Source organism: Megalops cyprinoides, chromosome 8 (genome assembly GCF_013368585.1).
Source record: "Megalops cyprinoides isolate fMegCyp1 chromosome 8, fMegCyp1.pri, whole genome shotgun sequence".
In the NCBI taxonomy this organism is placed as follows: domain Eukaryota; kingdom Metazoa; phylum Chordata; class Actinopteri; order Elopiformes; family Megalopidae; genus Megalops; species Megalops cyprinoides.
In genome coordinates, this window is record NC_050590.1 from 9892858 (window position 1) to 9911110 (window position 18253).

The following is an 18253-nucleotide window of genomic DNA, read 5'->3' on the forward strand; positions in this document are numbered from 1 at the left end:
GGACCATCGGAATTTTGTCCATCGGAATTCACTCTCCAGTTTCATCAATATGTTAATCAATGCATAAACTGCTTGGCGACTTCACCATTTGCACATTATACTTTATCCTGTTGTTGTTACTGACAAAAATCAGTGCCGTATTTATTCAGCTAGATAGCTAGCCACCTAGAAACAGTTTATCAAGAACAACTTATCCTTTCAGAATGTCTTTTATTGTACACAAATGAGAGATCAGTTTAAAATCTCCATTATTAACACGTTCAAATATTGTTTGTGTACGGATTCCTCAGTTGTTTAGGGGAGGATTGTGGTGGCTTGGTTGAAGATAATGAAGTAAGAATTGATCCCTTTACAGCCTGGGTTGGTGACCTTTGCATTAAAGAGAAACCACTCAATGGTTTGTTTATATGCTCTCTCTGAGATTGATGCTGTTCATTGACGCTGAGCACTTCTATGAATGGTGGCTGTTGCATAAAGGCTATAGACAGAATTGATTTAGATGTGGACACACATTTTGATGCCCCCAGGGCCTCGTTCCCTTGTCCTACCTGTAGATGTCCTCCGTACCCTGCACATTCAGGATGTCTGGCCTACACATATTGACCAGGAACGGGAGAATATATACATCGCTTAATTAAAGAGAAATATCTGACTGTTTGAGTATTTTAGGCTGAAAGTGCTGATCAACGAATATTACATTAATGTGATTGATTTTCTGTTTTGCTCCAGTTTATTCACTTATATAGAATAACACGGGCTTGATACTGTGTAGTTTAGATTTCTTTGAGAAGAAAGGAATTCACACCGCAGGTTTGTTCCTGGCCGTCATTCCAGCCTACAGGGGCAGGACAGAGTGAGAGGTGCTGAGAACCAATCTTGCTAAAATAGGAAACACAACATCACGAAGTGATTTACTTTAGTTTGTACAGGGCAGCGCATCTCGCTGTGATGAAACCTATCAGCTGACTTGTGAATGAGGAGGAGGCAAAAGAGGAAGCTCTACGGATGCTCAACAACCGGTTCTGTTTAAACTTCATTATCTTTACCATTATTGATTTATTTATTACATAGCTCCCTCATAAATAGGGAGGGTAACTCATCTCAGCCATCGTCGATGTATAGCACCCAGCTGACTGTATGACTTCTTTTTCATTGAAGACGCATCAAGGACATTTCACATAGTATTTTTTCTGTATTGTTTTGATGCTTTATGCTGATGGGTGTCAGAAACAACACTGGGCATGCCTGTGTTGATCTGAATATGACTATACACGTCACAGAGTATTTCTCCCCCCTGATTTTCTGCCAGCAAATTTAGCTTCTCCAGCCCTCCTCCCAACTGCTGTGGCCAACTGGCCCAATTCCCTGCCTCTCACCTTTGCAACAAAGTACCTGAAATCTAGAGGGCGGGACCTCTACTCAGTTTTTGGCTGGTTTCCAAACACTTTGGAAAACTAATGTTTGGAATGCTCCTTGTTTTTTCTCTTGTTTACCAGAGTGTGTGGTTCAGAACCTTTCACTCACATCATTCCCTCCGTTTATGGTCATCACAAATGCAACAATCAGCTGTAATTAAGAAGCTTTTAGTCATCATACCCAACAAACGTATGTCATTCCAAATTTTGTGACAACAACAAAATGCATTTTGGTACCCAGACGTGGTATTTATGCAATATGCAGTAATCTGCCATTAGACAGAATCAAGAGTCTAGCGCAGCACATCCACTGAACAAATCATTCATGGAATGGAATATTCATGGAATATTTTGGACTTGATGTTGAAGAAGCCCCTAAAATACAGGTTGGTCAGTGCTCTCATACCGTGCCTCTGATCTGAACCCTAAAGCATTTCACTCTGTAATGCTGTAACGTTATATAATAGATGCAGCACGGTCCCGGATGAATGGATAGCCTTCATAGAGTGCGGGTCTACAAAAAAGCGATTATATCCAGTACTGCACCATGGCAGCGGATACTGTGGGCTCAGGGGCCGTCTGTTATTGCTGAGTCTCTGTTTGCAGTGAATATTGTGCCGTATGCTCTTTACGCTAGAGCGATGTTAATGATGCACGCAGCACACGCTCCCAGGGTTTTGTTCGCCCGGCTCCACACCGCCCCACACCGCGCCTCTCCCTCACAATACGGGGGGTTATTGACTTTCTTTGCCGGGCTGAGTAAGCGGTTCACCCCCGCAGCACCGGTAAGATCTCATCCCTGCGCAGACGGGAACAGCGTGGTGGTGAGGGCTCCAATTCTGTTTCAGCGCGCTTTCAAGGTTCCTCTCCCCTTGCTGCCAGCTTTCCAAGCTGACCTTCACCAGTGCCAGCACCAGCGCCCTGCAGATGTGATCTGCCCAGTCCAGCAGAAAGATGTGCACACATGACCATATTCACACACACACACACACACACACACACACACACACACACACACACACACACACACACACAATGTTTATATATGCTTTTCAAATGACTTGATTTTTTAAGGAACTGTATAAAACTGCAGTTCTTCTGTATATAGTAAGACGGAATAAAACTGGATTTTTTTCTTCACTTTAACAAACATTTGAAAGCAGATGCAAAAATTCCTTTAGAGATGTCAGGGATTTTAATAGTAATATAGTAATATTATTAATAGTAATATTTTAATAGTAATAAGATGTTATATTTCATCCCTTACTCTTTACTACCATACGCACGCATGCACAGGTTCGAGCATCTCTTCCTGCTCCTTCACGTGTACTGGCCCCAGAACACGCTCCTCAAGAAATAAATAAACTGAGAGAGGAATACCACACACTAAAAGATAAATGGCCGGCTGGCTGTTTTCAGCTGTGCTGCAGTAGGAAGAGGTTGCTTTGTAAAGCACAAGCACTCCAGCTCTTCATCAGCAAGTGATCAGAGCCACACAGCATGGGTCACACAGGGAAAATCTTTGATTTGCGGATTCTTTTAATTAAGCAGGGTGCCAATGCAACATCAAGCCAATGTGCTGTTTGTTGCCACATCAAACCATCACTTTTGATGATGCTCTTTTGAGATGTGAGCTGTGTGGACCTTCAGGCTGATGGGAGTTTGAATTGCGGCACATTCAAAACATCTCTTCGCCCCTCCGTTTCAGATGTTAAGATCAAAGACAGGAGGGGCTGTGCTTTTGGTCCTTCCCACGACCCAGCGGCATCCTGTGGTTCGCTCTGTTCTATTGCCGAGTCGCACCGTGCATGCACACCCAGATTGCGTGCAAGCTGTCCTCTTCCTAGAGGTGATCATGCTGCCTTGATCTTCAGTAAGGTGTGATAGCAGCTGTGTACTTGCTCTGGGTTCAGAAGCAGCAGATGTAATATCTGTGTTGCAACGAAAGACCTATTCAGTCAGTAGCCATGATTGGGAGAGAAGTATGTGTTTTCCCTCTTCTGCCCCCCTATTCCATTTTTAAAAGGCATCTGACATGTTTGATTTCTTTGTTGCCCACTCACAGCTCTATATCAAGGCTTAATGGAGGACTATTGGCGTGTCTGATAGTTACTTCAGTGCCTATGGTCGATAGCAATCCCAGATATCCAGTTGCTTCCCTTAGAATTGAGTGGCAGTTGCAGTGATTACACTCACTCATGTGGACAGCTGAAGGCTCCTGTTGAGGTATTTTGTGCTCCGGTTCAGTGAAGTGAGACCTACACACTTATTTGTGAGCACCACACACTAGCGAGAAATCTGAATATTACTCCATGGCATACTGTCTGCACTGTTTTATCCATACTCTGTGTGTGTGCGCTTACAATAAAATATTACTGGAGTGTTGTGCTCTTTTCTCTGAACACACTCACACACACACACACATTTTGACAAAACACCCATAGCAGCAGGACTGTCTACTATATACCCATACTTAACCCCCTTAATAAAGACTCACATTCGGACTGTGAAAAGACTCACATCGAAAGGCTCTGCCATCAGTGACGGGCTAAGGTTATGCACTGAAGAAATGTGTCAGAACAGATCCGTGTTTTTGAACTTGCCAAGCTCAGCAATGAGATGAGGGCATTAAGCTATTAAAGTATTAAGCAGGATGAAGACATTACCTAACACCCACTTAAATACTGCGGTGTTTGAGGTGTGCTCCCTCTTGTGCCAGCAAAGAGCTCAGGAAGCAGTCCCTCAGACAACTGCAGTGCAGATCATAACAGCACCCTGCTACAGCATATAATCTCTTCTTATTTTGGGGGGAAATTTACCTTTTTTTGGTGCTAGAGTTTGTGCTTGCCTTTGTGGTACACCTTGTGCTGCTAATATTCTATGGTAATTTTCCTCATGGGTCATTCATGCAGTGGTGGGAGTTTCAAGATGAGGCAGACAATTAGAAAATCAAAAATCATAGTGATGATCCCTTGGTCATGGTCATAATGACAATCCCTGGCACACAAAAAAGAGTAATGACAGAAGGTCTTTGTGCTAACCTTTGGTTTGATAGTTTGCAATGGGTAAATAGAGATGTTTTATAGCCTGTGGTTCATGCGTGTTTTGGTACGGTGCATACACATGGTGTACACCCACCATGTGTGTACACCCACACCTGCTCCTTCCCTTTATACTGTCACCAACAACGGTCCTGCAAAAGTGGCTTGATTCAGGCAACTGCAGGCTCCACCTACGTCATCACCTCCGCATTTCTCGCTGTGAATGACTGGGAGCAAATCAGAGCCTGACAGGTGCTTTAAAAAAAAAAAAAACAAACAAAAAAAAAAAAGAAAAAAAGGGAACAGATCCCTGTAAAGAGGAGAGCTGCTGCTGTGCTCGGCTCCCCTGCCTGGCTGGCTTGGCCGGGACCGCCGGCTCACAGCACGTGGCGGGAACACTGCGACGGAGCGGAGGTGTGTGCGCGGGTCGGGCTGCCTGCCCGCTCTCTCCCTGGCGCATGGAGGGCTTTTTCCCCTCCATTCTCTACCCTCTCTCAATGCGATGGTAATAAATCACGCAGTCACAGCCACAGTTCTTTTATTCAGGGCTGGCGTCCAGGCCTCCCTTTCCCAGCATCCTCGGGGACCAGGCAGAAAGTCCTGTCGACGCTGAATTTTTATTTCATTTTATGTTATTTATTTATTTTTTGATCAGACTATGAAGAGCCCAGCAGTTCGGAGTCTGAATACAGCAAAAACGGCAGAGATAGTTGGAGAGTTTGAGGACAGAGGGAAGTGGGTGCAGTCCAGACATTTGCAGTGGAGTCCTGAACAGCACAGTTGTGACTTGAGTTACATTAATGTCAATGATTCTGTTCAGGACACCACTGCAAATGTCTGGACTGCACCCACTACAATCTTCTGTGTTTCCACCCTGGTAATGCTCATCAGCTACCTGGCTTCTCCACATTGTTTTGCATAGGAGAACATGCTTCTGTCATAATATGTGTATAGGCCTATGTGTAAATGTATATAAGTGCAATGTATTATTCAAACATAAAAATACATAGTTATGTATGTAAATAGGCCAGAGTTGCATGTGTCCACTTCCCTCTGTCCTCACACTCTGTCAGCACAGCACGTGAGTTGGTATTTACAAATGAATGCATGAGCTGTGTGTGTGTGTGTGTGTGTGTATGTGTGTGTGCACGTGAGTGTGTGAGCATGTGTGTGTATGTGCATGTGAGTGTCTGTGTGTGTGTGTGTGTGTGTATGTGTGTGTGCACATGTGAGTGTGTCAGCGTGTGTGTGTATGTACATGTGAGTGTCTGTGTGGTGTGTGTGTGTGTATGTGCATGCGCGCATGTGTGTGTGTGCGTGTGCGCATGCATGTGTGTGTGTGCGCATGCGTGTGTGTGTGTGCGCATGCGTGTGTGTGCATGCGTGAGTGTGTGCGTGTGTGTGTCTGTGTGTGTGTGTGTGTGTGTGTGTGTGTGTGTGCGCACTTGTGTTCGTGAATGGGTGTTTGTGAGACTAAGCCCCAAGGCTATGGAATTAATCCTGCTTCAGTAGGCCTTGTGATTAATCGAGGTACGTAGATGCTGCAATTTATGGTGGAGGATAAACGACACGTTTGGGGTGGGTGCTGCCCCCTCCCAGGGGAAATCTCTGTCCTCTGCTAATCCAATATTAGTGAACTCGTCACTCCAAACTGCGACGGAAATGTGGCAGATCTTTTTTTCTTTGTTCGTTTATTTGAACCACTGTAGGGCCTCTACTCTGTGGAACGAGATCCCATTCATCTCAGCACTTGTGTCCTTTCCCCTGTCACTCCGTGAAGTGTGAAAATATTCACAATTTTACCGGGGAGAGGGTGGGAGGAGGGGAGGGGGAGCTGCTGTGCAGATTTTGTGCCTGGAGGTTGTTCCATTGACCTTGTGCTTTGATCCCATTACGTGGCTGGAGCCCAGGATTCACCCGCTGGCGTCTCCCCCTCCCCTCTTTCCCTATCAGGGAGTAGTACCAGGTAGGGAAAACATTGCTCTGCTGCTCCTCACTGCTCACCTGAAACAGCCTCACATCTGTGTGTGTGTGTGTGTGTGTGTGTGTGTGTGTGTGTGTGTGTGTGTGTGTGTGTGCGCGTGTGTGCGTGTGTGTGTGTGAGTGTGTGTGTGTGAGTGTGTGTGTGTGGGTGTGTGTGTCCGTGTGTGTGTGTGTGTACAATTTCCATTGTACCTATGTTTGGTGGAGCGAGTGGCATAATTCACAATCCTTTCAAAAGTCGGAGAGATCATTCTGGATGCAATAACTGCATCACAGCATGAGCGCTGCAGTTCCTCTCTGCTCTGTGGTACCAGCTACAGTAACGAGTCATACAACAAAACCCACTTGGCTTTTGTTCGTGCAAAAGATAATTAGGACTGTGTGCCTGTACCTTCTTGTGCATATCACTGCTGTTTACTGTTCCATTTAGTAGGTATAATATTGTAATTACCATGTGGAAAGTTTACATGAGTGCATTTTGAACAAATGCAGCCAGTTCTGAGGATGATTATTTCATTGTATATCATCGTATGTTTATTTCAATGGCTTGTACCAAGCTGTCTTTTACAACTTTTCTGTGCTTTCAAAATAAAGCGCAAGCAAAAACGGAGGTTTTCAAAGAAAACTATCAAAAATAACAGGCATTGAAAACAATAAAACAAAGAGAACTGTTCTAACAACATGTCATGAAGATCTAGTAATATGGATGATATTTACCCAATACATTCATGCATCAAAACTAGATTTACTTAAATGGTTGTTACTTCAACTGTGTGTCTGTGCCTATCTGTGAGAATGCCACTCTCCAAGGCCCTGAAGGTCTCCCAGGCCTTGGGGACAGCAGGAATATCAGACAATGGCCAAAAATATGGGAGCAGCCTGCCCTCTTGACACATCACCCTTCCTGGTATCATAACCCTAACCCTAACCCTAACCCTAACCCTATATTTGCATGAAATTGTTCATTAATTTGAAATCAAATAAATTAAAGTGTCTCAATAATGCATGTATTACAGAGTATATTACCTAGTACTAATTTCATACCATAGCATACCTATCACTTCACTTATTTTATATGCATATACACTCATACGCATAACATGCACTGTATGCAATTTTTTGCATGAGCTAATTTCTTCTTTCAAATATACAAAATCGTCAAATATATGGCTCCCTAGTCAGTGCAAAGTAAATATGTGGCAACTTCAGTTACCTCAGTTACATCTCTTAGTTGCTCTTGTGATTATGATGCCGTAGGTCTGCCTGATAGTGACCGAACAAATCCATTCAGAGGAGGAACGGATAAATTGTTAAGTGATTTACAAACCAGGCATGCACGTGTATGAAATTATCAAAACTTAACATGCTGTGTTCTAAAGGAAATGGCAGGCGTGATCATTTGCGTGCTTTCTGTCAATGCTTTACAGCTTTGTTTGCACAGGACGTGTAGTAATTTGATCATAGATGTGCTGGCTTGGGTCCCAGATTGTAACACAATAAGATGTATGGAGTGCAAACCCATTTTACAAGCAGTAAAAGATTATGTATAATATATTGAAAGGTTGCATCTATTGTATATAGTAAGCATCTATTAAAATATTCATTATAGAAATATATGTTTTGACATATATGTACGACATATAACTGTTTGACAATGTATGCATTCCTTATAATTTGGATTTCATATCCTGTCATGTACAGTAATTATCTGTTATATCTAAATGGGGGTGGGGGGGGGGGGATTCAGAAATTGTCCCAGAGATTAGATGTAATTGGCTTAACTAAACTCACAATCTACTTTCACACGCCTGATCGTCAGTAATCTGAAACCTGTCTTTGGGATTAAAACTTTAAGGCGGAATGCCGCACCCCGCTGACATGGCCTGCAATCTTGCCTCTAGTACCATTACAGTAAAATATGTAAACGTCTGCGTGAGAACTCAGGGAGAACTTGCGTGCATTAACATGGATTCAATATCAGCACATGCATTAACGCAGTTTAAGGACGTGTGAGAAAATGAGCACCTGATTTCCAAAGACTTATCCCTCCAGAATATTTTTTTACATCAAGTCAGTTATTACCATTATTATTGCTGTGTATATCGAAATATTAAATGTGTGCAGGATAGCATAAAAAAACAAACATAGCCCTACAGCATTAGTCATAAGGCATCATGCATGCCGCAGACATACACTGTGTTTGTTTCCAGGTCTCTCTACTCATGTCTAATTATGCAATAAGCTTCGGGAGGAGGTAGGGGGCTGTTGTGTCAACATGTTGATTTTACAGACTGGAAAGGCTGCATTCTCTCTGTTGTATACCTATCAGACTTACAGTTTATATCTTATATCTTCCTAATATCTTCCTATATCCATCCTATATCTTCCTAATTGAAGATCTCTTTTCCCTTTCCCCCTCTCTGCTACTTCCCGCTCCCATCCCTGTATTTTTCTCACCATGTGCTCCTTCATTAACATGTTTTTCCTCTCATCCTTTTTCAACCTGTAAATGAATTTGCATGCATTTATGAGAGCGTATGAATAAATACACACAGTTCATTTACCTGCAATGTTGTAATTTTTCTGCAGATATTTTTCCCAAATCAGATGAATGAAAAAAAAAACTCACATTCATTAGTATTTCACCTCCCTCTCTTTCTCGCGCTTATCCTCTCGCTCCCCCTCCACACATACGCACTCACACACACCAACACACGCTCTCCCTCTCTCTCTCTCCTACCTCACGCAGGGACGTTTGGGTGCTGCAGCGTCTTTTTGCGAGTTTTTTTTCCTAACAAAAGTGCCGCGAGCGAGAGGGAACAATGTTGAGCTCCTGACTAAAACTGAATGGATTAGCAATCTATTCTGAGCACTAATGAGATTAGAGTGTCGTCGCAGGCATGGGTCGCAGCGGCATGGTGCCTTTTGTTGAGGTCCTTTGGGAGTGTTTTCCCTGTCAGTTCTTCAGCGCTGGAAATGGCGCTCTGATGCTGAACGAGGAAGACGCAGCTGAGGCGGATGCCAGGGAATAGAAATTACATGGTCACCTATGCTGGTCTGTCTGTGGTGTGGATTCGTAGTAGCGGTGGACAAAATGAAATATCAGAAATACATTACTGTCATGCAGATGGCTTGGGGAGTGACTGCCTCAAACAAAGAGAATTGCCTTCCTCCTAGGAGACGGATGTGGTGAGTATGAATTTAAGTGCGGGTGACTGTGCGATGCAGCGGAGGGAGAAAGGGAGATGAGGAGAGCGTACCGTAGAACTGTACAGGGCAGTCGTATCAGTGTTATCTAATAACGGGAGGCGCACAGCCATTATGCTGTAGTTCAACATAAAAAATCAGGACTTCGGGTTTTTAATTAAGGTGAATAGGGGTCTCGCAGTGACATATTTGGGGTGAACTGTCGTTGCGGAACCCGGCTCGCCTGTTTTCTGCTTCATGTTGCAATTATTTTTAATTCAGCTGATTGGGAGGTCTGCCTGCAGTAGGCACAGAGTGTTCGCGTGTCTGAGCATGTGTGAGTGTGCAGAGAGCGCAGAGCCGGTGCAGGCACTGTCCGTTTAAGAGAGCAGTATCAGAAATTTACTACACCGATTCAGTTTTAATGCTCAACTGTATTTAAAACGACATCAGTTCCGATATGTGAAATTCCAGCCTGTACATAAGATCGGAGGACGCAAGACAGAGCTCTGTACAACCAATACAGAAAAAATGAAGTTTTCTAGTTTTGGTGTGATGAAAGTGCAGGCTGATGTCACAACATGCCATTTTATCTTTTATTTTAATTTTCTTTTTATATTTTAAATTATTGTATTAGTGATCGCTGTTCGTTAGATTTTAATTCATCCAATGGTTTATATGTACTTTGTGTTTTCCTGTACAAATGTATCCAAAATGATCAAAGACAAAAAATGTTTACGAATATTCAAGTCTGTGCAAAGAGAATTAATGGTGTTGTCAAAAAATTATAACACCCTCTGTATTTGATAAATTTACATTAATAAAAGCAGAACGCGAAAAAAAACGTTCTTCTACTGTTTTTATTCTTTTACACTTTGTTCAGTGTGAAAGACTGAAGTATAGCAGTTCTTGGACTGCTCACTCACGGCTTCTATACACTGTTGAGGGTAATCCTGTTCAACAGTATACCATTCTTTCTGTCTGTATGTCTGTCACAGTCTGTCTGTCTGCTTGTGTTAGGGTCTGTGAATATACATCTCTCTCTGTAATTTGAAAGTTTTTTTTCATCTATTCATTTATTTATTATTGTCAGTATATCTGTTTCTTTATTTGTCTTTACGTGTATGTGCATGTTTGCCGTACGTATTTCATTCCATGTTTTCCTTTAGTCTCTGCTGTAGATATTGAAATGAATCTGAGTATATGTCATAATATTTACAAGCATGAAGCGCTGACTACAAACCGTGCTCCTCAGCACACAGGAAACCACACACCTTTGTGCCAGCGTCATATTTCTGATCTGCTGCACTCTTCTGCTCCGAAAACAATAGTCTTGGCTCGACCATAAACAGTATATTATGGAATCAGTAGAAGCAGATTGCTTTCGGAATCTAATAAGGATAAAAGGATTACAATCTCGTCGAGCGTCAGAGTAAATGCTAAAATCAATGGGCAATCAGTGGCTGGGACGATGGTTGAGTAGTGTGTCTCTCCCGTAATGCATGCGCATACGTTTCCTTATTTTGATCTTGTAAATAGCATGTGTGAGATAATCTCCACAGATCATGTCATAGTATTAGCATGCTCTTGGACGTACAATAGCACACATGTTCCATGTAGGCAGAAGAGGCTTAAATGTTATCTGCCCTGGATAATATTCAGAGTGAGAAATGGGGTCTTTATTGTGACTTACAAATTTACTCAGAATACAGTGGCCAAAGGGTCATCATTTCAAAATTGCTCACTTAAGAGCGCAGAGGTAGGGTCCTTTTAAGAAAAGAGGAATACTGGGTTTAGCGAAAGATGGGGGAGGGAGTAGCAATTGATTTGAAATTACATTATTTCTTTAGGCTTCTGTCGTTTACAGAGTGCAAAGTTAATTTGCAGTTTCCCGTTTGTGTGTGTGTGTGTGTGTGTGTGTGTGTGTTTAAGTCTGCAGTGGTGTGGTTCATCTTCAGAAATTATCTGTTTCTTCCTTCCTGAAGCATGTGTTTTCACCAGAGCATGCGCTTGTATTGTTGGCCATAGATTTATTGATGCTTGAACTCTCCCCATTAAAAAATACAAAGATGGTTAATGCCACCAAAATGGCAAATGACACTGCCTGTCTTATGAGAAGATACCGGGCCCTTTGCAGAACAAAACTTTTCTTCAGAGGGGCTGAACAAAACTTTTCTTTTGTTTTTCATTTTTTTTTTACTTTATTCATTTATGTTCTTTCTTTAAAACACAATATCATTACAAAGATGACACACTTTGTGGGGGGGGGGGGGGGGGGGCGGCAAACACATTGTGTGAGTCTCCGTTGTCTTCTCATATACACACCAGTGTATTTATTTTTCTATCCATTTGAATCCCACATGTTCTCACTCTGCCAACTGTGTTGTAATCTCCTTTCAGTTTGTTTATGGCACTAAACGGAACAGATTACAGTGGGTTTATTCACTGGTACCCACCCCCACCACACCCCCTCAGAGTTCAGGTCACCGTTCAAGTGGACTTAGGCTCCATGGCAGGGTACTTGTGGGCCTGGTCAGCAGTGACCAGATTAATGAGGTGAGAGGGATCAGAAATGGTAGGGGGAGGGGTTTGCAGAGAGGAACATCCCATCCTCTTTTCCAGCATATCAACATCACAACATTGGTGTGGGACATGGGAATCAGAATGAAAAATAACAGACTTGGAGTCAGTCTACATGGCATGTAGTGATTGCAAGGGAGAATGAGTGGAAGAACAGAGTATAATGGAATAAAATGTAAGAAGTAGAGAGGTTCAGTGATTTACACTGTATCTACCTGTAAGAAACTTAATGAGCTAAACCTACAGGGCATTTTTATCATTGTAGTTTGTTCTGTGTTGGCCCACATTTAAAAACTATCTGCTCTCCCTGATGACTCAAATTTTAGCACAGGTAATGTGGGGGGGGGCATCTGTAAGTGATTCTGTCTACATTTACAAATATCATAACACACAGCAAATATCTTTGAACTGGCTATCCTGTGACTGCAGACACATATTTCACTGATTTAAGAACTATCTTTTTGCCTCACATAATAGCTTCAACGTACAAATACTGACTACAACTGACAGCAGCAGACTGTTTTTTAATCCAATGGAGAAAAAATACCAAGATGATGGAAAACACACAACCATTAGAAGCAGTAACTCAAGAGCTTTCAGCCCTGCGAAGTGACTCTTTTTCCCCAAAGATCTGCTGGGATGAGAGCAGGCGGAGTCAGTCGCCTCATCATAGAGGACATAAGAGGACAGGCTTGATAAAAAAAAAGTGTGCGCTTTACATGAAGATGTTGCAGGTGTCTGGGTACCAGCCTCCGGTACATACAGTATGTCCTGTCTGTCAAAATGTGTAGATAATTGTGCTTCTGTTCAACATTTCTCTTGAGAGCAAGGGGAAAAAGAAACAAGTGGACTGCAGGACTTATGTCTCACCCTCGTACTGAAGTCCAACAACAGCTCTGCAGCCCATGATGTATATTATTCTCCTGTGTCTGTAGTTTGTGGGGCGGGGCCCATTCATACATCACACCTCACACCTCACAGATGTTGACCAGATGTTCTCCCCCCTGCAGTGTTTTCAACAAATCTCCCACTTCCTGCTCACCAGGAGAGATCAGTATTTACGTGCTTTAATAAACTTTACAGTCCATTACGATTCCTAATTCTGCCCTCCTGGTGTTTGTTTTCCTTTCCCTTTTGTAGTTAGGATGTTCCGTCGCTGCACGCCTGAGTTTAGATTAATGTTTTAATTTAGAAGTGTTACTGTGAATTTTCCCAGTGAAAGTGCCGGTTTGTGTCGGTGTCTGTGTCTGTGTTGTGTCTGAGCCTGTGCAGTGTGATGCACTGACCTGAAAAAGTCATCGTGGCGCTTGTCTGTCTGTATGTCTAATCTCTTGATCCATCTGTTAAGTTTGTCTCTCCACACTGATCACTGTGTCTGTCCCCCACATACCATTGCCTGCCATGTTGCTTCATGTGATAGGACTTACTTGGAGGCTGTCATCTGTCAGTGACCCCACAATTACCCCACAATGTCCCTGCAAGTTTAAATAGTGCCACATGCTTATACCTCACATCAGCACTTTATTGATGGGCTCTGTATTGTTATTGATGCCATTGTGACTTAATCTCAGGCCATGTGGCGCTATACAGCCATGCTGTTGATTCCTCTGTGTGTGGGCTAAGCTGAGAGTCAGAGTGACGCATCCAGAGCCATGTGCTCCACACACCCATGTGCTCCATACAGAACCAACACAAATCCCAAATATTAGGTTTTATTTTGACTCTGCAGGAGAAGGAAGAGAAAACATACGTAACACTTTCTAAATATTACAGCTAACAGAATGTCAGTGTGCAGTGTTCTGAGTGTTTCAGAACTCATAGGCCTCCATATGTGCTCCTACCCAGGTGTAATTACGTGCGTTTGCCTGTGCTCTCAGAACTGGTGGGGATTGCAGGCCTTCTCAGCTTGTGAAAAGACCTCGCCTCCCATTTAGATACCTTCTAGGTCTCTTGCTGCTGTGGTAATTGCTTTGGATTGTCCCACAGAGCATGACAGTGGACCACCTGCGGTAGACTAACACAGCAAAGCAACTCAATTTATATTTATTGAAGTCAGAAGAGTGCTGTCACTGTCTCCTTCCTGTTGTTTTTGGTATCAGTGCTGCTGGAGCTGTTCCTCCTTCCTCTGTTGTAGTTTCACCTGGTCTACCAGACTGCATGCATTGATGCAGCAGTCATTTCTGAACTTACTTTTATGCCAGTAATTGTAAGAATCTCTCTGCTCTCAGTCTTTCTACAGTCTGTTGTGTGACAGTGCTGTCATTGTTGTTCTTTGGCATTTAGTGGTCTTGGAAAAGTTGTTCCCTGAATCAAAGGGTGATGATAATAATAGTATTGCTGTTATAGACATATGTCCAAAATAAGGGTCCAATGCTAAAGTGAGATTGTGGCTCTGTATTTGAAGGTTATAAATCGCGTTCAATGCCAGCATGAAGTTTATTCTTCATGCTGTGCATATAATTATTGTTGTGAGCAGTGTAAACACACAGCATTAACATATGGGCAAAACTTCTGGCAAAATCTTGACAAAATCACATGGAGATTATTAACACTGGACATCTTTAGAGTAAGTTGTCTTTTGAAGTGGCCCATTTAGACACACTGAAACTAGCACTGGATGAATTTGTATGGATCCTAAGAGCCCAGTTTAATTGAATTAATACCAAGTCTTTTTTTTGATCCTCAATTTCTCCCTTTGAAATGTATTAATCAGAAGTATTTCTCTATTAAAATAAAATGTTTCAATATAAACCCTAATGTCCTCAAATACTGATAGTCAGGCATCTGGTCTAATGTATGTGATAACTGTCTCTATCCCATTGGTGAATTCAAATGTTCTGTGCAAAAAATATCATTATGCATGAATGTAAGGGGCATCTGGCTACTTTTAGAAATTTTAATCTGCCTCAGCATTCACTGCTATGATATTTGATTTTTTTTTTTTAATGAATGTGAATGTAGTTTTTAGTGTTGGCTTTTGTATGCTATACAGCAATTTAACATTGAAATCGTTCAGATTGTGATAGTTCAAACTCATCTTTTAGGTAAAAATTAGGTAAAAAACCAAATTTGCATGTAGTTAAGCCTTGTGAGTAATGCAGTCACAATTATCATATTTTGTGAGGTATATTTTTGTTACATGTTGTACAAACAATGTGCTTTTTAAGACCTATCAGCATTAACAGGTCCACTTGATTTTGCTTCAAGTGACTGATATCATTTTCTAATTTGATAACTGGTGTGACTTATTTCTGTTTTCATACTCTTTAGTGTGATGTAATCTTAGTTACAAACATGATTATGTTGATATGAAGAAAGAATATTCGTGGTTTGAACTCAGATGAAATACATGGCTAAAAGTATTGCTGCAAAATATTAAGAGGTCAGTCATCTTTCATGAAGCAAACTACGTTCTTAATATTAAATTTTCCATACAGGTGCATTTTAGGATATGTCCTTAGTTAAGAGAAGTCCCATAATAACTCAGGGTCTTCAAAAAGGTGTTTTGTTAGAGAATATGTCTCTGAATGGGAATGGTCATATATTTATTTGTTGTTGTTAAGGGTGGACATTATTTTGTGTTTCCAAATATCAAGGTGATGTTTTTTATATCGATGTGAATATTTTTATTATTTTTCAAAGTTCCTTTTGGAATATGCTTACAATTGTTATTTCTTTAATTATGAGGAGTTCAATATATTTTTGGTCAAGAGTTTGCCATGTTAACCAAAGTAAAACAGCAGGGAGATTATGATTAGTGTATATGTTTCCCTGATGAGGCATTGTTCCCAGTATGACGTAGGCTTTAACAAAAACATCTATACACAACATATGTATTAAAATTTTGTCTAACTTTGTATTTTGCCATACGATTCTTGTGCCATGAGTTTATTCAACTTTAAACCGGTTTTTGAATAGTTTATTTAAAGGATTTCACCTGTGAAAAAAAAAAAAAAACCTCCAGAAAAATCCTGAGAACTTGCTATATTGATGAGTCTGTGTGAGATTTAAGTTTTTTGGCCCCTTTACTCCCTGGCAAAAGAGGGTCTTCATTTGGGAACATCTATTTGTGTAAAATTCATTCCTCACCTACAGAGCAAGTTCTTTTTCCTAAGACTTCATTCTCTTTATTTTTTGAGCAAATACTTTGCTTGTTGCAAGTTTTATGGATTTTCTAAAGATAAGCGCACATCCAAAGTTCCTCAGATGCACTTTAAAAGTGGAAATTGGCACTGAAGGAAAAATAGCCATACCCTGAAGTATAGCTCCTCTTGAGCTATACTGGTGAAGACATTGCCATTGCTCATATATTAAATAAATAACTTATTCTGGGAGCTAAATATCGATGTGAATTTCTTCCTGTATTGTTGTAAATTTAACCTGGGAACTGCAATGGCTCTGAAGGTCATTCAGAACATGTTATCACCTCAACTCTTTAAGTAAACGTGTCATCTCAACTCACATTTAGATCATGTATGGTTTGGTTCTTATTATTTGCAGTTTGGCACACAACTTACCTTAAGCTACAGGCACCATAGTCTTCATATTAAATAATTAATTAATCAATATCCTACTCTGATCTAACACAAAAATTAGAGATTAGTATTAAAACGTGTGTATCGAATTGCTGCTGAATTAAAAAAATTTACTACCCCAGGTGACAATTTAATCTGCCACTAGATATGTGAATGGATTCTCTTTTCCCCCTCAGCTGTGCGTAAGACCATTGGTTTACAGTCAGAGTGTGACTTGCAGTGACACAAGCTTTCGCAGATTGGTTGCAGCACGCATGAGGCTTAGAGTAAATCCTACCCAAACGAATCCTGTGCTGAGGTCACGAGAGAAGAACAGCCTTGCAGGAAAGAGTGTTAGAGCCAAACTGTGTGTGATCCAGGGCACTGACTGCTTATAACAGCCTTGTTTTTTTTTTTTTCCCCTCATTTGTCAGTATTCAGAGAAAAGGGGATATCTCATTATGCATTCCTGATCCCCTTGTCAATCCAGAGATGAGGCCAACTGCAGGTTTTGTATTTATTCTGGGGTTTGCTGTGCCTTGGGAATACAGACTGTGATGAATACATTAATTTAAATTTGTTCCATCTGTCTTTAAATTTGCTCCATCTCTCCTTTCGCTTCCCTTCATTTGTTTCTTTCATTGGACTTTTTTTTTTTTTTCCCCGCCTCTAAAAATAAAAGATGACAATATCTCTTTGCCAGACTGTTTTCAGTTTCTTTGCAGAGCATTCTGTTCTGTTTTGCTACGCATTAGTTATGAGGCCCCAATCTCATCCGATCTTATCCAATAACGTGATGTATCAGACAAAGCCAGCAGAACTATTCAGCATCAGTGAAGCACAGTGCTGCTAGGAGGATGTCAGCCTGGCCCAAAAAAAAGCCCCCCCCCCCCCTCCCTCCTTTCCTTCTGTCTTGAACCTGCAGCAGCTCTGGGTCTGTAGCCTTCAGTCCTCACTTAGGAACAGAACGCTGTATGTCTGAATGAGTGAAAGAGCAGCGATGACTAAATAATGCGGTAAAAGCAGATGTTCTGTACCTAGTGCATCCTGAGGCGGGTCGGTGACATTAAACCCAATTATGCACACTTGCGTTGAATGCCACTCAGTCCATTGGCGCAGACTGGCCTTTTTTTTAAAAAAAAGAAAAGCGTTTTGCAGCCTTCGTTTTGTACTATCTTTATTTATTTACTCTCTCTTTAACGCTGGTCGAGACCCGGGGGGTGGGGGGTGGGGGGGTTGTCTAGTGTGCTCTGACATTCTACCGAACGAGACGTCTTAATTCTGCATGACAGTGCCGATATCCTGACGAAGTGTTGTTTTTTTTTTTTTTTTGTCCTTTTGTCTGGGCCTCAGGGTGACTCCCAGCTCTGATGCCTCCACTGCTGCTGCCTCTTCTGTGAGCCTGAGTCAGGGCAAGCCTTCTCTGCGTCGGATCAAGGGCCGAATTCACAGGAGCAAGAGCCTGGACAGTATCGACCTGCTCGACTCCAATGTGAGTGGGGGAAACACGCAGAAAAAAAATGCACGCATGTGT

General features: G+C 41.8%; 1 protein-coding gene across 5 annotated transcripts in view; it reads left to right on the top strand.

The window, feature by feature from the left end:
* Positions 1-9171: 9171 nt before the first annotated feature.
* The window catches only part of LOC118782478 (tight junction protein ZO-1-like), a 102973-nt gene continuing 93891 nt past the window's right edge, over positions 9172-18253 (top strand). For all 5 annotated transcript variants that reach the window (XM_036535854.1, XM_036535855.1, XM_036535856.1 and 2 more), the window contains exons 1-2: positions 9172-9628; positions 18073-18211. In XM_036535854.1, coding sequence (XP_036391747.1) covers positions 9489-9628; positions 18073-18211 — 279 coding nt within the window. In that variant the 5' untranslated portion in view covers positions 9172-9488. The remainder of the gene's footprint in view (positions 9629-18072; positions 18212-18253) is intronic.